Source organism: Brachyistius frenatus, unplaced genomic scaffold, assembly GCF_029030835.1.
Source record: "Brachyistius frenatus isolate BFR_SWC_R1_liver_20210118 unplaced genomic scaffold, ASM2903083v1 Contig_296, whole genome shotgun sequence".
Lineage (NCBI taxonomy): Eukaryota > Metazoa > Chordata > Actinopteri > Embiotocidae > Brachyistius > Brachyistius frenatus.
In genome coordinates, this window is record NW_027210895.1 from 358,707 (window position 1) to 379,730 (window position 21,024).

The 21,024-nt window shown below is 40.2% G+C and overlaps 1 protein-coding gene across 2 annotated transcripts in view; it reads left to right on the plus strand.

Annotated features, from left to right (window-relative positions):
- Nucleotides 1-21,024, plus strand: part of vps8 (VPS8 subunit of CORVET complex) — a 35,223-nt gene that overhangs the window by 597 nt on the left and 13,602 nt on the right. Inside the window, exons 2-25 of one of the 2 annotated variants that reach the window (XM_069722568.1) lie at nucleotides 1,257-1,325; nucleotides 2,531-2,661; nucleotides 3,211-3,307; nucleotides 3,926-3,958; nucleotides 4,467-4,521; nucleotides 8,062-8,186; nucleotides 9,556-9,642; nucleotides 10,345-10,412; nucleotides 10,586-10,739; nucleotides 10,837-10,896; nucleotides 11,693-11,800; nucleotides 12,115-12,195; nucleotides 13,785-13,955; nucleotides 14,850-14,924; nucleotides 16,748-16,783; nucleotides 17,238-17,328; nucleotides 17,745-17,791; nucleotides 17,882-17,971; nucleotides 18,167-18,213; nucleotides 18,689-18,911; nucleotides 19,457-19,546; nucleotides 20,313-20,364; nucleotides 20,466-20,508; nucleotides 20,836-20,908. In XM_069722568.1, coding sequence (XP_069578669.1) covers nucleotides 1,257-1,325; nucleotides 2,531-2,661; nucleotides 3,211-3,307; nucleotides 3,926-3,958; nucleotides 4,467-4,521; nucleotides 8,062-8,186; nucleotides 9,556-9,642; nucleotides 10,345-10,412; nucleotides 10,586-10,739; nucleotides 10,837-10,896; nucleotides 11,693-11,800; nucleotides 12,115-12,195; nucleotides 13,785-13,955; nucleotides 14,850-14,924; nucleotides 16,748-16,783; nucleotides 17,238-17,328; nucleotides 17,745-17,791; nucleotides 17,882-17,971; nucleotides 18,167-18,213; nucleotides 18,689-18,911; nucleotides 19,457-19,546; nucleotides 20,313-20,364; nucleotides 20,466-20,508; nucleotides 20,836-20,908 — 2,106 coding nt within the window. The remainder of the gene's footprint in view (nucleotides 1-1,256; nucleotides 1,326-2,530; nucleotides 2,662-3,210; nucleotides 3,308-3,925; nucleotides 3,959-4,466; nucleotides 4,522-8,061; nucleotides 8,187-9,555; nucleotides 9,643-10,344; nucleotides 10,413-10,585; nucleotides 10,740-10,836; nucleotides 10,897-11,692; nucleotides 11,801-12,114; nucleotides 12,196-13,784; nucleotides 13,956-14,849; nucleotides 14,925-16,747; nucleotides 16,784-17,237; nucleotides 17,329-17,744; nucleotides 17,792-17,881; nucleotides 17,972-18,166; nucleotides 18,214-18,688; nucleotides 18,912-19,456; nucleotides 19,547-20,312; nucleotides 20,365-20,465; nucleotides 20,509-20,835; nucleotides 20,909-21,024) is intronic. The other variant, XM_069722569.1, reaches the window with a different exon arrangement.

A 21,024-nucleotide genomic window follows, 5' to 3' on the forward strand; every position in this document is an offset into this window, starting at 1 on the left:
TCAGCTTCATCTTTGTCTCACTCTACCGAACCGGACCGGACCGGACCTTTGTGGTCCTAAAAGGGACTCGGGTCTTTTAGCGTTCAGATTGTGAGCTGATTTGACTTCTCTTTCTGGTCCGCTTCAGCTCTGACGGGCCTCGGTCCTCCAATCACCCATCACAGGGAGAATTTATTTTATGTTCTGAAAACACTCTGAAAATATTCTGCGATGTTGTCGTGATGTTTTTCAGCAGGAAGTTTATTGTGTTCCCAAAAGTTCCTCTTAAAGCAGGATGACGTGGTACGACCTTCTCTTTTAGTGTTCCCACAGTGTTGTTCCTCGAGAGTAGAAACATTACACAGATGTATCGTGGTAGCATTGTATTTTAGTATTTTTTGTAATGTGTTTAAAAAAACCAAAAACACGTTTTCCTACTTTTAGGAAAAGAAATTCTGGAAATGAAAAACAGCTGAAAATATTCCCAGAACTTTGTAACTTTTCCAGCTGGGATGTCATTAAAGCCACGGACACGGGAAGGAACAAGTATAATTATAATACTACAGCCTTCAGCAACAAATCATCTCCCAATGACAATTATAGTTGTCAAATCCATTTATATGATTCGGGCTGACAAAATAACAGTAACATTGACCAATGAAATACACCAACAGCTCTCCATCAGGCTGAACATCGTCATGGTGACGAAGGGTCACCATGGGAACTACTGAGCTCAGTGGCTCCCCTGTCAGTCGGTTTGAAAAAAAATGAAACTGATCAGCGTTCATATAAGTGGCTGCAGTGACGGGAACCTTCCCAACACACACGTCTGATTTACATTGTGTTCCCGCGTCACTGTGAAGGTCGTTTTATTTCTGGTGCTCCACAGTGATTCCACTGTTTGTACAGACCAGATATCATCAGTGTGGAAAAGATCAAAGAAGTAAAAATGAGCGGAGGAACAGACAAAGTGTCGAACTGTCTGATGAAGAAACCAAAACTCAGTTTGAAAAGCGCATAAAAACAGACAAAACTTGGAACTTAATTTCTGAGAAGAAAGATGAAATGATAGTCGAGTGAACTCTGTGAATATTAAATAGTATCTTTTGCTTACTTTGGCTGCACTTGACTCGGTACTGATGTGTTGTTTGTGGTGTTCATGTCGGACGTGATGCCGGTTGATCTGATGAAGGAGGTTTTTGATATGAACACAAAGAAAGCAGAAAGAAACGAGGACGATTGTAACCAACGTGTTTCTGCTCTACTTCTGTTCTCAGATCGATGATAAAGAGTTTGATATTCCTCAGGTGGATACACCGCCCACACTGGAGAGCATCCTGAGTGAGGTCAAGTATCTGTCTGTCTGCCTGTCTGTCTGCCTTTCTGTCTGCCTTTCTGTCCTCTTGATCTGCTTAAAGGACTCATGATAAAATTATGTTTCAGGTCATATTTCTGCAGAAATATAAACAACTTAAAGGTTGACAGACTTTGAAGCCTCTGTGACCGTCTGACCTCAGTATGAAACACGTGGCGCCCTCTGCTGACTATCTGCAGTCACACAGCGCTGCAGATCTTTTCAGTCTGTTCAAAGGGAGTGGAGAGTGGATGCTGCCTCTCCTGAAACCAGGAGGGAGGATTACAGGTCACCTTACTTGGTGTCAAAACCTGACTTGCATAAATGATCCTGGAACGTGCTGCTAACAGATAAAACCACGTTTGTGTCTGTTTTCATTATTCTGAAGTTCTCTGCATCCCGACATGACCTTCAGATGTTTAGTGTTCTCCATCATGCCGTCAGGTACAGAATGATCCTCAGTGATAAGATTAAAAAGGTCCTGATCCGAGTCAGATTACAGGAAGAGAAGCAGTTTAAACCCTCAGACTGTGCTGAGTTCCCATCGTGCCTCCAACATCACACTGAGGAGGGTCGGTGTGAAGGCTGTCGGTGGTGCTGACACCGGTGGTGCTGACACCCAACGTGTTAACACGTGTTGACAACGTGTTGACACCCAACGTGTTAACACGAGTGTGTGGACACCCAACATTGATTTGATTTACAACCCCAATTCCCCCAAAAAGTTGGGACGCTTTATAAAATGTAAATATGAACTGAATGCAATGATTTGTAAATCACATAAACGCATATTTAATTGAAAATAGACCAAAGACAACATGTCACATGTTGAAACTGAGAATTTTTATTGTTTTATAAAAAATATAAGCTAATTTTGAACTCGCTGGCAGCAACACGTCTCAAAAAACAAAACACCTTCCTTGTGTACGTTAACACGCGTGTGTGGAGCATGTTTTCTGACGGCAGTTACCTCGGCCTTAAAAACAGCTTCACAGACAAATGTGTGTTCATTGATGTGACAGGAAGTGATCCCTGTGGAGTGACAGTAACGCAACACAGCTGCAGATGCAGGTCTGTCATGTTACCCTGTGTGTGTGTTGTTGCTGTGTGTGTGTGTGTGTGTGTGTGTGTGTGTGTGTGTGTGTGTGTGTGCGTGTGTGTCCATCCTTTAGCTTCAGTGTGTTTGTGTTGTTGCAGTTGGAGGATGAAGACGAACCGTTTGTGCTGGAGGACACCTGCGTGGTCAACACAGACAACATGGATGCTCACTCCTGTGACACCTCGTCTCTGGCCAGCTCAGACAGTGGAGACCCAGCATACCTGAAACGGTAGGAACACACACACACACACGCACACACACACACACACACACACACACACACACACACACACACACACACACACACACACACACACACACACACACACACACACACACACACACACACACACACACACACACACACACACACACACACATACATACATACATAAACACAAACAAAACATGGTCTGTCCTTTTATAAATGCACTCACACAGAAAGAGTTTGAATTAAAAAGAGCAAGCTTGGATCAGTTAAATACATCAAAATTAATACTGTTTAAATTAAAATAAAGAATTACACAACGCATGTAAAACCTCATGTAACACATCCTGAAGTGTCCGACAGAGATGTCATCACCTGCCAATCAAACAACACTAACACGCACTTTAACATGCGTCTCCATACCTCCTGCTTTTTACATGTAACAGTTAATAAGTGGATAAAATGTATGTTTTACCGTGTGTGTGTGTGTGTGTGTGTGTGTGTGTGTGTGTGTGTGTGTGTGTGTGTGTGTGTGTGTGTGTGTGTGTGTGTGTGTGTGTGGACATGAAGAAAGAGGAGGACAGTAGATCTGAATGCAACAGTTCACGGGTCTGTCCTTCGACACAGCCTGCTGAAGGGCATCTCTGCACAGATCGTCTCTGCTGCTGTAAGACACACACACACACACACACACACACACACACACACACACACACACACACACACACACACACACACACACACACACACACACACACACACACACACACACACACACACACACACACACACACACACACACACACACACACACACACACACCTCACTCTGAGGGTTCTCTAACAGGATTGAAGTGTAAACTGGATATCTGTCCTCGAAGACACGCCCACCTTCATTATTAACATATTCAAAGTTTTTGCCTCAGGATGGAGATGGTGATATTACAAGTGTTACTGTTGTGTGTGTGCTGCCCTCTGCTGAGTCTGACAAGAGAAGAGGAGATGCTCTACATACGACATGCAGGCAGAATCTCGATTTGTTGCATTTGTTTTTCATACCATTAATAAGTGCTTGTACATATTATGATAATCATCAATTTTTCACAGCACGGTACTCAGTACGGAAACACTGCTACATCTCTCGTCTGCAAACTAACACCGGAAGATTTCTGTGCTGGGACGTCCTCTTTGACCCCACAGTTTGAATGTACCCACCGCATGATTAATGAAAACACAGTAACACATTGAAGATTGTACACAATAAGAACATTTCTATCTTTTCTCAGGACAAAGTGGATGCTGGACTGCCAACTGCTATCGTGAGTATTAGTTCATTCCAACTCAGCAGGGTGCTGATAGCTGTCTGAAATCTGATAACATGCTTTTTTATTATGTGTGATTTAATTTTTATTCCTTGATTTATTTGAGCAGATTTAATATTTTGAAAATGAACTGCAAACTATAAACATGGGAAATAAACTGAATTTGAAAATACCAAGGTGCTCCACTCTGAAGGTTTTTACCTTCATTTAAATCTCCATGACAATATAAATTAACTACAAACTCAGCAGTGCAACAGAAAGACACGTTTGTTTTCAAATGATCCGCATTTATAACTTTGTATTGAACTGAAAGAAAGAAGCAAGACAGCAGAGAAAGAGAAGTTATCATAGTTAATAAAGTTCCAGTGGACTGATGATACTGAAAAACTTGACCACCTCATGTTGTCTTCTTTGTGTCTGACTGAGTCTGTGGAGTCACAAAGTGGTTGTGTTTTGCTTTGTGTGTGTTTCACCTTCTCATCAGCTGTATATTGTGTGTGTTCAGACGGTGTCGGGGGTGATCGTGGTGGGAACGTCTCACGGTCTGGCTCTGGTCTTTGGTGAGTCTGAACTTCATTACCTTCCTCACGTGCTCGCACTGATGTCAGGATGACTTCACTTTAAAACACTCTGTAGACAAAAGTCATCAAAGAATGACTGCTGTGTGTCTGTGGGTGGGACAGTCTTTAGTGCAACAATCTAAGAATAATGTTCCTCAACTTAAAACTACAAAGAATTAGTGGATTTCATCGTCTACGGTTCATAATATCATTAAAAGATTCAGAGAATCTGGAGAAATCTCTGAACACAAGGGACAAGGCTGGAAACCAATATTGGATGGTGATGATCTTCGGGCCCTCAGGCAGCACTGCATTAAAAACACACTATTCTGGAGTGGAAATCACTGCATGGGCTCAGGAACACTTGTGAAAACCATCGTCTGTGAACACAGTTCATCGCTGCGTCCACAAATGCTGTTAAAACTCTCCAAAGAAGAAACCAGATAGAAACATGATCAGAAACACCGCCGCCTTCTCTGGACCGAGATCATTGAAGATGGACTGAGGTGAAGTGGACAACTGTCCTGAGGTCTGATGGATCACAATCTGAGGTTCTGTTTGGAAATCATGGACGCTGCATCCTCCAGGTTAAAGAGGAGAGGGACCACCCAGCTTGTTATCAGCTCAGTTCTAAAGCCAGCATCTGTGATGGTACAGGATGCATTAGTGCACATGGCATGGGTAGCTTGAACATCTGGAAGGAAGCATTAATGCTGAATGATATATTCAGGTTTTGGAGCAACATATGCTGCCATCCAGACAACGTCTCTTTCAGGGAAGGTCTTGTTTATTTCAGCAGAACAACGTCCAACCACATTCTGCACGTATTCCAACAGCATGGTTCTCTAGTAGAAGAGTCCGCTGATAAACTGGCCTCCTGCAGTCCAGACCTGTCAATCACTGAAAACATCTGGAGCATCAGGACATGACAATTTTTAGTTTAAAGAAGAGGTGATGCAACACAGCGGTAAACATGCTCCTGGTTCCAACTTTTTTGAGACGTGTTGCTGCCATCAAATTCAAAATACGATAAATTTTTTCAGAAAAACAAAAAAAAAATTCTGTTTCACCATTTGATATGTTGTCTTTGGTCTATTTGCAATGAAATATGGGTTTATATGATTTACAAATCATCACTTTCTGTTTTTATTTACATTTTACAGTGTTTTTTTTACTGTGTTAGAAACAGGGTTGTAGACAGGAACCCAGCAATTCAACAGTTCCCACATGAGTGACAGCTGAAAGGAAAAAGTCCTTTTAAACAGGAAGAAACCTGCAACAGAAGCAGACTCAGAGGTGGAGAAAATCTCCCTCGACTGGAGAGCAGAGAGAGAAAAGAACAGCGTAGAGACAACAACCAATAAAGACTGGGCAGGCTGGTGCACCAGGAACTACAGACCAGACAGCTGCACAAAAGCACAAATCTACAGGAGAGAGGTGTAAAGTTAAGGAGATAATATGTTGGCAAATAAATGCATGGGCAGTGAAAGAGAGGGTGAAATCGAGGAGCTCGGTGCATCATGGGAGATTTCCATCTGATCGGTCTGTCAGAGCTTGTTATCTTTAACTAAATGTTAACAATGTAAGTGTGCAGTGTACAATTAGGGCTTTTCCAAATCCGTTTAACGGTGGATAATCTGAGTGCAAAGTAAGGGGTGTGGTTCAAACCGATTGTAGTCTTGATGAATCATTCATGTGTTTTGGACGTAACATGAAACAAACCACTAAGAGAGTCATCTCCCTCTAAAGGCCACGTGTTCTTACACGTTGGCAGATTAATAGTAATTTTTTATATTAAGAACTCTTCTGTGATGATAAAAATCATTGAAGGTTTTTTTTATGTTTAATCTGTTGCATGTTTGTGCGCTGCTGTGCGTGTCTGTGTGAGTTGTGTACTTTGTGCACTTGTCATGTTTCCCTCTCTCTGCCAGCGTTTGGCCTCCACACTAAAAACCTCCGTCCACGTTTAGTCAGAACTACAGAAAAACCTTCTGAACGATGTAATGGGTTTTATTGTTACCGGGCTTCATATGGCTGTATTTGAGTTGTTATCCTCCTTGAATAATACAGGGGTCACCTTCTACATGTAATCATGGAAACAGACACAATAATGTCACTGCTGCAAACATCCTGCTATAAAAACTGAAAATTACTGACATGCAGAAAAATACACACGACGGATCAGATTTAGTTAACAGTGAAATAAAGATGTGCGACAGCTGCTGGGTGATGATGAGACCGAAGCTGAGGAACTCTGTGATGGTTCAGGATCATTTATGTTACATCCTGATCGATCCTGTGAGTCAGCGATGGGTTAGAAAATGACCAGTAGAAAGTTCCTGCTGTTGTGTAAACGTGCACACTAATAAACTCAGGAAAGACTGGAAGAATCTCATTAATCTCTCCTGTTACGGACTCTATCTTCATCACAGTGAACTTGCATTTTTGACATTTCAGTTCGAAATAGACTTTAAAATGTAAAACAAAGCCACCATGAAAGGAGATGAGGTCGGAGAGGTCTGTGTGTCTTCTTTCTTGCTCAATGTGATGTTCATACATGGATATTGGTGCTGAAATGTGAGTAAAGCCTGATGTTCAGACTGTGTGCAGTGAAAGCCTCTTTAACATAATACACTGTAAAATAACACTGAAGTCCTGCAACATCTTCTGAAGACCAGGTTTTTACTGGCAAATCTCACACATTGTTTTCCACTTCTTTAAGATATTAATGGCTGACGACACGTCATTTTCAGACCAATACTCCCGCCGGTGTTCAGATGGCTGCAGGTCCACTTGTTATTTTAACAGCCTGGATTTTAGACGGGAAATGCCCACTGTTTTAGCCTGAAACTAGCACAGACGCCTGCTGGGTGTTAGATAGAGCTCAGTGTCTGCAGTTATAGATACTTCAAATAATGAATATTTTGTAAATTCCAGTTACTGCAGCTCCACATGATGAATGTAAGAGCAGCACGACCAACAAACACTGGCCTGGTTCAGGTGATCGTAGGCGTCAGCTAAAAGACAGCATTTGTCATTTCAACTTCAATAAGATGTTGGTTTTTATTATTCTGCATGCAAAAACGCTGACTCTGCAAACAGCTGACTGTCCCCACAGATACACCCCGAATGTTTCCCTGAGTGTTCAAACTGTGATGTTGTTGGGTTTTAGATTTAGATCTCAGTAGGGCTTACCGATGTCTCTTTATGTTGCTGACATAATGATGGCTGGGCAGGAAAAGGTATGACTACACTGTCATTCTGTGTTGCATCTGATTGGCTCTGAGACTGTTTGTGTGCATCTTGGTTTGGCTGAGCTTCTTCGATGCATGCTCTTTGCCGTGATCTGCAGTTTCATTGCTTTTCCAGCTCTTCATTTTGTCGTAGTGCATTGATGTGCTCTTTGATTCCACTGTTACACCTGAAGCCTGCAGGGAAAACCTTGAGTTTGTCTTTTTGTTTGGATTTATTTTACCATCCGCACCTTTCTGAGGTCGTCCTCCTGCTGCGGTTAAACGTCGTGTTCATCTTCCTCTCCAGAGACCAACCAGGCTCTGCGACTCTGTCTGGGCACGAAGACCACCGGAGCGGAGTTCGGAGCCGTCTCTGCTCTGAGCATCAACCATGACTGCTCGCGTCTTCTCTGCGGGTTCGCCAAAGGACAGGTAAACAACACAAACACGCCGCACAATCACAGGCCTGCTGGCTCTGATTCAAGTTGGAAAAAAGTCAGAGGGGTGGAGCCTATCACAGAGAGAGTCCACAAACAGGACTAATAACATGTGCTCTGTTGGATATGAACATATCGCATGCAGCTGTAAACGTGTTCATGATTTCTGAATGCAAATTATTTAATTCTCAAACTAATACTGCCGGTAAGGTTGTAAAAGTTCTGGCAGGTTAGGTTCTTAAATACGGTTAGAATTACTATTATCATAATGCACCTTCATGAAGGGAGTGATGAACAAATTATTCATATTTTTTCCAGCAAACTTCATTCCACGTATGAAATCCTCTGCTTTTCTTTCCATTGAAATATCTGTAACTGGCAGACCTCTGTCCTGCTCTCATCTGTCTGTCCTCCATATATTTTGTTAATTAGTTTTCACATTTCAGAGGCTGTAAAATGATCCCATTTTTAACATTGGATTATAATCTTTTCTGAAAAATTGGATAAATGCTTTCCCAGCTTTGGTGGGAATTTTCTTCCTAATTGTTTGGTTGTAGTAATTTCTCAATAGGAGGTATATATGAAAATCTTGTTTTTAACAAGAAAACCTCTCCTAAAGTTTGAAAACACATAATTTCATCTTTCTGTGTAACGTCACATGCAGATGTTTTACCTTGTTTTATTTGGTTTAAAATCTGGCTCATACGGACGCCAATTTAAAATATGAACATCTTCCAGTTTGTGTTCCTTGATTAATGTTTTCCACGCCAGACCGTTACCCACTGCTCCAATCTATGTGACTCTTCGCAGGTTTTTATCTGAGATAGTCATTTTTCAGGATGTTAGCCTCCTCTGTCTTTCTGTTACTGTGATGATTTGTACTCGAGATCTTTTCACTTGCCATTTAAGTCCTGATATAATTTTGTGTAAATTTGTTTGAGTAATTGTGCTTGGGAAAGTTTGGAGGAGGTGTAAAAGATCATTTTTAAATGTATAAATTTAATAAGTCCTGTTGTAAGGAGGTCACGTCAGTAATTTTGATGCATGCTGTGAGGTTGTCATAGACAGCTTTCATGTTGTTTATAACTTCATTGAAACCAAATGTATTTATGACTTTGTCACTACCAATGGTTCATTAAAAATGATCATCAGTTAATTAAATTATTCACTGACAGTTCAGTTTCAGGAGAGCAGGCAGGTCATCGGAAAACTACAAATAATATTTATAACTAACTGCAATGTATTAACAATAATTCATCGAACAATGTTGATCATCCAATATAGGTTGCACAATAAAATACAGTATACAGAGTGGTTCTTACCCTCACCTGTCTGTCTGTCTGTCTGTCTGCCTGCATCATTAGATTACAATGTGGGATCTAGCCAATGGGAAGCTTCTGAGAACGATCACTGATGCTCATCCTCCAGGGACAGCTGTACTGCATGTGAAGGTACGCACACAAAACACACACACACACACACACACACACACACACACACACACACACACACACACACACACACACACACACACACACACACACACACACACACACACACACACACACACACACACACACACACACACACACAAATATCTTAATGCACATGTACTATTTAAAATATAGACTCACAATGGAAACAGTCGTTACACAAATATGACGTAGTTTATGTGTCGTGCTGATGTTGGTCATTTCATATAGGCTGAATGTGGCAGTCACACTATTTATATACCTACAAACTCCATCAAATCAATCAGAGTGTGTACATAAATGAATTGTGTGAGTATATAAATGGAGTGTGTACGTTTATGAATGATGATACTTGTACACTATCGGTACCGGATACTCGTCTCATCCCCAGAAATAACTAGAGATGTGTTACTGGCATCAACTTCTAAATGAGCATATATTTTTCTTAAAACAATACAATTTCTCCATTTCAACATTTGGTATGTTGTCTTTAGTGTATTGCAATTAAATATGTGTTCATGGGATTTGCAAATCATGGCATTGTGTTTTTATTAACATTTTACACCGTCCCAACTTTTTCGGAAACAATGCTGTACAGTGTCTATGTGTTTTCCACACCTTGCTAAAGTACATATATACCATATACACATTGTTGTTCTTTGGTTGTATTTTTATCTGCAGTTCACAGATGACCCGACTCTTGCAGTTTGCAATGACAGTGGAGGATCCGTTTTTGAACTGGCTTTCAGGTGAATTACTTTAATTTAAAGTTACAATATGTGTTAGATAGTCTGCCATCAGTCTTCCTTATAGATTATATGCTCAGTCTATCTCAGTGTTTCAGCAGTTTGGTCAGATTATAAATACATCTTCCCTGCTGGTCTCTCTGTTTTTGTGAATGTCTGTTTGTCTTTGTTTCCAGGAGGGTGATGGGAATGCGGTCATGTGACTCTCGGTGTCTCTTCAGTGGTTCTAAAGGGGAGGTCTGCTGTGTCGAACCTCTGCGTGCTCCTCCGGACTTCAGAGACCATCCCATCACACACTATTCTCTGCTGGCTATGGCCTCTCTCACTAAAGTAACAGCTGCATTCACAATGCATCCACAACCTCAGTGTTTCCACCCAGCTGTGTGTAAGATGTCTGATGTATTCCCCTTTTGGTTTCCTTCACCAGATTCTAGTCATCGGACTAAAGCCCACTCTGAAAGTCTGGATGACCTTCCCTTACAGCAAGGTTTGAACTTCTATGTGTTTGTCCATCTGGTTGTTGTGAATGCATGTTGGCCCACATCCATTGATACGAAGGTGTTTATGATCCCAACACTTCTGCATCACCCAACTGAGCTTCAACAGAAAGCCATCAAGATACCTGTCCAATGATGTGTGTTTTGCTTTGGAGTTATTTCATATTGATGGCCAACTCCAGGGAGAGTAGCTACAGTGCTCAATCACATTATAAACAATTCGTCCAATTGCAAACTGTTGAGTATCCAAAGTCTTTGAGATTACTTTGTAACACTTTATATTTTTATGCAAACCAACAAATCCTGATGGTGAGTCCTCTGAAATCCCTAGCTTTACTTCACCGCATTGTCAGCAGCTTGTTCTTCTCATACCTGCGTTGGAATTTAGTGAAAGACCACTCCTCTTTGTGATCAGTGATGTAGAATTTGTCCCAAAGTCTGGTTTCACAGTTCCTCCTGGAAATTGTGATCTTGTGATCGCAGTAATTAACACAAATTCAACCAATGTCCAAAAAACGTCACTCTTGCCTTGAACACACTTGGTCTCATCATGTAAGCAGTCAGTCTCAGTCTGGACAGTGTTGTCCATAACTCCAACCACATTTCTAATTCCAAAGATTGTGCTTACTTTTTTATTTATTTCCACTAAACGTGCTGGCAGGACAGGCAGAGCTGAATGCTGTGATGAGGATGTGACCTTTGCAGACCACAATAGTACCTCATGTTTTAAAGGTTAACTCTCTGACATCGATGCCTGAAACGCTGTGATGCGCCCTCTCTCAACAGTCCGATCCGTCCAGTGTCCCTCAGCTGTCCTGGCAGTTTGTTCCTGTTCAGAAGGCGGTCAATCCCATCCTGGCTTTTTGCAAAGGAGATACAGTTCACTTCCTTCTGGTAACTCACTCTTATCTTTGGAGTGTACAGTACACCTTACTTCCTTTTGATTCCATTTAGGTTTTTTCTTCTGGGGTCAAAATATTAAGTTTTCTTCATAACATCACTGAACTTGGATATTGTTTTTTAATAGAATCAACAGTTTTTTTTTAGATGTAAATTATGGGCTACTTTTGAATATAGTAACAGAAATATGCTCACGTTAGAAGTATACAGGCTTTGATATAATATTTCCCAGATTTCTGCTTGTGAAACCTTTGCACCAGTGTTCTGTTGAAGAACTGTGGGAGTTTCTCTTCTGATGGTTGCTTCAGGTGAAGAAGGAGGAGACGGGGACCATCCATGTCATCAAACAAAGACAGCTCCACCTCAGCTGTGACATCATCAGCCTCAGTGTAAGTACCTCATGCAAAACAGCGGGTCTGTTTCAGAGCAGTTACCTGTAGCCCAGTTCACACCTGGCATTGATATGTCCCGGGTGATCCGATCACAAGTGGACAGCTTTAATTAAACAATATTACGCAAGAGGGTGTGCTTTAAAGTCATTATTGGCAAAACAGTGATGCGATCAGGACCGAGGCGCTTAAAGCACACCCCGAATGTAATATTGCGATTATACAACAAGTTACCAGCTAAATAAAATATGTAATCAAAATGTATTCATATTGTGGAGAAATTCACTCTCAATATAAAAAATGTGTTCGTGTGATCTCTGTCGCGTCAGTAGACTCTTATGTAATGTAGGCAATGTTTACAACTCCAGGAAGAAGGCCGACCCTTAGCAACCACCTAGCAACAGAGAGGAGATCCAGTCCGTTTTATTGCTTTTATGCTGATTTGATCACGTTTGTAAATGTACAGTTGACCAATCAGATCTCTGGGTCGGAACTACTTGTTGTATAAAAGCCTGTTCATGAGAGAGACAAATAATCTGCTGAGGACTGAGTGAATCAGGAGTTTCAGCCTCCAATTGTTTGCCTTCTTTCATTTGTTGCCCAAAATACAGCAGGAGTTGAAACTCATTCCTGTTTTGTCGAAAAATGTAGAACACTAGAGTTTATAAGTTACAACCCAAACCCTGTCAGGCTCGACCCGTCACATCTGTTCACACTCAGATTGTTTAGTTATTCCTGCAGGTTTGAGTTCAGTTCAGTAGATGGTCTTCAATGCGGCCCAGAACACTTCTGAATGTGGATCTCAGTGCGTCCTGTGTTTACAGCTTACAGCTTGTGATCGCATCACCCAGCATGCATTTTAACTTCAGATGTGAACAGGGCCTTCCTCGTAGACTTGAACATGTGTTCCCCTGAGCACACAGTGGCTCAGGACCGTCCCGCTGTGTAACCAGCAGGTGCTTGAGGGCTCCTGGTTGATGTTCTTCAACACTTTATACACACTCTGCACCCTCTTCTTCACTTTAGAGTCAAACATGATATATTGCATTGTGACTGTCTAATGTAAGGTACAGTGTGTAAAGTTAAAGAGCAGCAATTATAAAAACATGTATAAATAAACGAACTGGTCTGCTTGTGTGACTGCAACACAATGTCCAAGAATGCTTCATGAGTCATATAGGAACTTTTGAAAAGCAGAAAGTTTTGAAGGGACATTGGATTGTGACATATCACTCTCAGACATTTATCATATGAAAATTCAGCTGCTATAAACTGAGTCAGTAGAAAAGTGTCCACTGTGATTAACTGTGATGGAGGTTCAGAAAACTGCCTGAGGACCTTAGCAGTTTAATCAACTCTCTTTGAAGTTGAGCTGGTTGGATAATGAGTTTGTTTTTCTGGCTGACATCATTATACACAGCGTTAAAAGGTGCTGAAATGAGCTCAGTTTGTAAGCAGTATTACGTTGGAGTTGCTCGGTTTTCTTTGCTTTGATGCCGACCAGGTAGACTCAGGCGTCATCCAACCTCTACATGGCTGATGTTTGAATAAAACGCTTGACGTGTCTTCCCGTCTCTGTGTCTCTGCAGTGGATCAACAGTCGGACTCTGGTCCTGGTGGACAGCCATGAGAAGCTGCAGGTTGTGGACCGGCCCAGTCAGGATGTTCTGGAGACTCTGGACCTGGAGCAGGTGCAGCTGGTCTACAACAGCCGACATTTCAAATCGCTGGCCACCGGAGGGAATGTGTCCCAGGCTTTGGTGAGGGAACGGGCTCAGAGGTCAAATGTCATGTTTCTGGGTCATGGATGAGGTCCGGTTTAAGATAAATACGTAGAGAACAATGACTAGTTTCAGCTGTTGGAAAGAAAAGAAGGGAAGCAGTTTGGTCAAGTTCTTCACTTGATAACAACAGGACATACTAACTATAATAATGTTCTCAAAATAACATGACTCTGCGGTTTCTGAAAACAGGTAACACAAGTACTGCTGACAATGTTCAAATCTTGTTTGTTTTGTTGTGATTTAAGTGCAGGAAACCATGAGAAATCTACACACCTGTCTCAAAGGCAAAGTCAATTTTATTGTCAATCCACCAATTGTACAAGATATACAGGGAGATCAAAATATGGTTTCTCATAGTCCCACGGTGTGCAAAATAGAAAGCTAAAACAGGAAAAATATAAATATGTAGCAATAAAAACATAAAAACAGACAAAACCACTGGACTGCAATATATAAATGTATAATGTAGTGCAAATGCGGGTCCATAGTCCAAAAGTTCAGACTTTATCCTTACAGTCACAGAGTAATTAAGCCAAATGTGTGGCAGGTTTAAGTGCCGCTGGACATCATGAACACAGGGAGAAGAATTATACAAACCCGTCCCGGAGGAACTCAGTCAGACGGTCACATGTTCTCAAATCTGTGAACAGACTCTGAGCCTGATAACTAAAGTGTCAGTCTGACCACCTCTTGGTAACCATGGTGATCTCATCACAAATAAACCAGCACATTTCCGACGTTCCCTTGAGTCCTCATCGAACTCTAGAGTTAAAACCATCTTGTGTGTGTGTGTGTGTGTGTGTGTGTGTGTGTGTGTGTGTGTGTGTGTGTGTGTGTGTGTGTGTGTGTGTGTGTGTGTGTGTTTTCCAGGCTTTAGTCGGAGAGAAAGCCTGCTACCAGTCCGTCTCCAGCTACGCAGGACAGATTATCTATCTGGGCACCAAGGTACTGTCTCCTTTTATCTGACTCATCTGTTGTATGAATGTATGTGGATGTGTCTTCCCCTGAGCAGACTGATCATTCGGTAAAAACCCTGAGAAAGACCGTCTGACTGTTGCTGCAGTGACGCTGAAACCGATAACAGTGTTCAGTAAAAAAGACGTTCACCTGACGATTCATTTAGGTGCATCCACGTATTGAATTCCATCAAATACTTTCAAGAAGAAGGTGAAAATCAATTTCAATCACATTAAACAACCATTCTTTATGGGAGGATTTCCATTGTAGGAGTATCAGCCCTGCGGCTACTGGAGAAGGACATGACCTGGAGAAAGCAGTAGAGTTAGGAGCGTTTGGTTTGTTTGGTTTTTGACTGTAGTAGCTATAATCAAAGTTCAAACAACTCCACCAAATAAATAAAAGGAAGCAGCACATAATACACTCACTCATTACACCAGATGCAAAAAGTAAAATATTTTAATATACTATCAAGAGGTCATTACATAAATTAATTTATATGGGATTAATCTCAGAAGACGGGTTTGTTTAGTTTAATAGTAAAAAACTGTTGTATGGTCACTTCTGTCAAACCGTTTTAAATGAGTCCTTCAGACCTGTTCACATCTTTACACACACAACACACTGCATCACATCCAGATGAATATTGGTCTGTTTGTTATCATTTAATGATGTCTCATCAGAAATATTTCATCTGTGACATTTCTCCTGAGAAAAAACTAACATGTGTGAAAGTTGAAAGACATTTCATTTTAGTATTCTAATATACCAGTATATACAACAGTATATATCAGTTATAACAGTATATATAACACTTATAACAGCATATATAACACTTATAACAGTGTGTGTGTGTGTGTATATATATATATAACAGTTATAACAGCATATGTAGCGTTATAATGTATATATAACACTTATAACAGTATATATATATATCACTTATAACAGTATATATATAACACTTATAACAGTATGTATAACACTTATAACAGTGTATATATATAACAGTTATAACAGCATATGTAGCGTTATAATGTATATATAACACTTATAACAGTATATATATATATCACTTATAACAGTATATATATAACACTTATAACAGTGTATATATATAACAGTTATAACAGCATATGTAACATTATAATGTATATATAACACTTATAACAGTGTATATATATCACTTATAACAGTATATATAACACTTATAACAGTATAATACTTATAACACTATATATAATAGTTACAGCAGTATACACAACAGTATATATAATAGTATATATCAGTCTATATAACAGTTACAGCAGTATATACAGCAGTATATATAACAGTTACAGCAGTGTATATATAGCAGTATATATAATAGTATATATAACAGTTACAGCAGTATATATAATAGTATATATAGCAGTATATATAACAGTTACAGCAGTATATACAGCAATATATATAATAGTATATATAGCAGTATATATAACAGTTACAGCAGTATATACAGCAATATATATAATAATATATATAGCAGTGTATATATAACAGTTACAGCAGTATATATAATAGTATATATAGCAGTATATATAACAGTTACAGCAGTACATACAGCAGTATATATGTATATATAACAGTTACAGCAGTATATACAGCAGTATATTTATAACAGTTACAGGAGTATATACAGCAGTATATATAATAGTATATATAACAGTTACAGCAGTATATACAGCAGTATATATAATAGTGTATATATAGCAGTATATATAACAGTTACAGCAGTATATATAATAGTATGATGTTGTCTTTCCTTGCAGTCGGCTCACATCATGGCTCTAAGGAACTGGAGAGAGGTATGTATGACACTGCTGTAAGTTAGTACAAACCTGAGAACTGTAGTTCTACACAGATTAGTCATTATGAAGAACAGTTAAAGTTACAGTACGTAAATCATTTGGTGTGACGTGATGATTAGAAGATTCTGGTCTCAGGGTGTCACAACACAGCGGCACGTTTGTTCAAGGAACAAGTGTTATCTAATGAGTCCGAAGTCATATGTATGAAAACGCACAGCAGCATTAAGAAGTGATTGATTGTATGTTTGTATACGCTTCTGTGAAAGTGTTGTTTTGGTTGTTAAACTTTGTGCATTACAAATTGTAAAAGGTGAAAACCCTGTGTGTGTGTGTGTGTGTGTGTGTGTGTGTGTGTGTGTGTGTGTGTGTGTGTGTGTGTGTGTGTGTGTGTGTGTGTGTGTGTGTGTGTGTGTGTGTGTGTGTGTGTGTGTGTGTGTGTGTGTGTCCCCAGCGTATCGACTGCTTCCTGAAGCAGGAGCACTTTGTGGAGGCTCTCTCTCTGGCCTGGTCCTTCCACGAGGGAACTGCTAAGGCAGTGGTTGGTGGGTATCATGCATACGGCCCTTACAGATATGTATGTATTAATACACATATACACAAACACACACTGAATTCAGCTCTCAGACTCATTAAACCTGTCAGAAGACGGACATTGTGGGCGACAAAGTTTTTGGAAAAGACTGAATATTTCAGACTCCATCTCATCATTTTCTTGTAATTGCAAAGTCTTTTTCAAAATACATGAAATTGGTTTCTTTTTGTCTTTTATTCAAACAATTTTGAGTCTTTTAAAGAGGGTTAACTGAGACTATAAAAACACAGAATCACTGCATGTGTTTAATACGGTTTGAATATCTGTGTCAGCACATGATCAACATAGATATGTTAAATCATATTGTTAATGTACAAATCTGTTGTGTGTCAGATGGACAGTGAGACAGTCATGTGTTTGTTCCAGGCCTGTATGGAGATCCGCTGAAGAGGAAGGCCGTGGTCAGTGACAAGGTGAGAGGAGAAAACCACACGGTGCTGCATTTAAAGCTGTTTCACCAGGACGGTTCCCTCTGATGGAGCTTTCTCTGTCTGTGTGTGCAGATGGTCGAGATCCTCTTCCAGTTCGCAGAGTTTGCTCTGAAGAAATGTCCAGAACAAGGCAAGATCCAAGTGATGGAGCAGCACTTCCAGGTAAACTAAGTATGCGCCAATGAATTCAATCCCTGCTTGTAATACCACTTTGTACATTAGGAGGCGACAGTGAGCACCTGCAGTGTCAACGCAGTCCCCTTCAGTTTGGTGTTACACTGAAATCTGTCCCCCATCCGATGTGTGGTCTGTGTTATTTCCCCGCTCTTCATCTTCTCTTCTCTGTGGTGTGTTCAGGATGTGGTTCCAGTGCTGGTGGATTACAGCCTGCTGCTCCAGAGGGCGTGAGTACATGTGTACAGAAAAATAAATGATATTAATATGATTCAGTGAAAACATATCACTTAAAGCAGAATAAGTAAAGAACATTTAAGGTACATTTTTAAGTGGATCATGTTGATGCTCCTCACCTGTATTTTTGTGCGAGAAATAAACCTTTAGTGTGCGTCGAAGAAGTCTTAGACCTGAAAATCAGAGTGAAGATAAAAGTGTTGCGTTTATATTTTTGATAATATATTAAGGATCTGTAGTTATTAGGGATAAAACCAACTCACCTCAGTGATCTGATGATGTTTACTGCAGTGACATCATGTAGTGAAATATACATCTGTTCAATATACAATGTTGTGTGTGTGTGTGTGTGTGTGTGTGTGTGTGTGTGTGTGTGTGTGTGTGTGTGTGTGTGTGTGTGTGTGTGTGTGTGTGTGTGTGTGTGTGTGTGTGTGTGTGTGTGTGTGTGTGTGTGTGTGTGTGTGGCAGTGACCTGCTGTTCAACCAGCTGTATTCCCGGCTGATGGAGAACATGGTTGCTAAGGGAGTCTTCCTGGAGTCGTTGGAGTCGTACATCATTGCTGACCGCCTCGGTCACATGACCACTCCCATCATGAGGGACCTCCTGGCCCATTACCATGGCAACGGTCTGTTGGACAGCCTGGAAAGATGTATTGTCCATCTGGATGTCACCAGCCTGGACATCCATCAGGTGTGAAGACAGTGTAAACATTTTTAAAATATCCTTCAGAAGATTCACAAATGTTAATTGGACTTTGTGCAAATATAAAAACGATTTATGAGAAAATCTGTGTGCAACAAACAAATTTTACATTTTACAACATCTGTGCAGAAATTCTCACTCTGCGTTACAAAACTGTTATTGTTCGTAAAAATCTTCAGCTCCACATTTCTGGATCATAATTTGTACATCTGTCAGTTTTATCCTGAGGACACAAATCCTCAAGATTTTCCTTCAAACAATTAAAAAAAAAAAAAAAATCCAGTTTTATCCAATCAGTGATTATTTTATTTACACAAAAGCAGATGGAGAAAAGAAACACCAGCTGTCTACATCTGAATATTACAACTCCATGTGGTGTGTGATGTCCACAACTGTCAGCAGCAGTCAGACAAATACGTTCCACTGTTATATTGTTCACTAAAGATTGTGTGTGTGTGTGTGTGTGTGTGTGTGTGTGTGTGTGTGTGTGTGTGTGTGTGTGTGTGTGTGTGTGTGTGTGTGTGTGTGTGAAGGTGGTTCAGGTGTGTTGGGAGAACCAGCTCTATGATGCGATGATCTACGTGTTCAACAGTGGCATGAATGACTACATTACTCCGATGGAGGTGAGTCATCCAACAGAAGGTTTCTTTCATTCCTTCCATCGTGTCAGATTTAATCATGTAGAACTTGATTTCATGTTGTTCACATATTTGCATGAAATAAGCCGTTTCAGGCCGTTCTGTCCAGATCTATAATTTTTATGTGAAGCACGGACCACGTTTAGAGGTGATGTGGTTTAATCTGAGTTTCATCTTTTGTTTTTCAGAGCATTGTGTTTAAATTGGGATTTTCTTGCAGGGAGAAGTTGTTATAAGACATTTCTAAAAGTTAAAGTCATAATTTCTTGTGAAAAGATTTCTAAATCAACTATTATCAAATTCAGAAGTTAAATTAATAACATGCTTGACCATTTGACCTTTTTGAATGTACCATTTCTGTGATGGGATCACGTTTACCAAACTTCAGACTAACATTTCGACTACACATCTAATATAAATTAAAACTGATCTACCAACCTAATGTGTTATTAATATATTATTAATGTGATATTAATCCAAAATAAGTCTTATGTTAGATGGTGCAGGTGGAGGCTGGAAACGTGATGAAAACTGGAAACGCAGTTCAACCAGCTTTTTAACTGACAATAACATATTTACATATTGTATTCACTCATACTTAATGTTCTCTTAATAATTAAAATTGAACTTAAATCATTTTTGGAGTGTGTTGTGGACTAATAAATCCTTTTAATAGAATGTGTGCCTCAGTTCCTGAACATTATCTGACATCACACTCCACTGGGCTGTCGACTTTATCTTTATATTTCAGAAACTCTTTGCAGTGATTGGCCCAACACTTAGGGAGGGGAGGAGCCTAACAGGTAAGGTTGGAAAACCACACCTACCACTTTTTAATATTTGAATTATCTTTATAGTTAAGAAAAGCATTGTGTGTAACTCTACACTTTGTCTTCTGGGTCAGATGAGGACGTGGTGATGGGAAACAAACTTCTGGTGTACATCAGGTAAATCACACACACATCAACTCCCTCCTCAGTCCATCAGCTCATGGAGGCATTGTGTTTCTGTCATATCCGAAGTAGCAGGCGACTTTCAAAGAGAAAATAATGGAAACAGGAAGAGAAGCAGAAGGATGAGAACCGCTCTGTGACATTTTGACTGTATTTATAAAGTTATTGTACTTATTTTTTATTAGGGCCTTGATTTTTACCAATATTACATCCTTGTGTCAATGCACACTTGTGTGTGTGTGTGTGTGTGTGTGTGTGTGTGTGTGTGTGTGTGTGTGTGTGTGTGTGTGTGTGTGTGTGTGTGTGTGTGTGTGTGTATAGCTGCTGTCTTGCAGGAAGGGCATATCCCCGAGGAAACATCCCTGAAGACCTGGTGGTCCAAGTGAAGCATCAGGTACGTAGAAGCTGTTTCTGACATATTAAACAACATGATAGATGATTTGGACTTGGTTAAAACTCCAGGAGTGATTTGTGTTGTATGAAGGTTTTCTTTCAGCTCTCCTAGTGAAT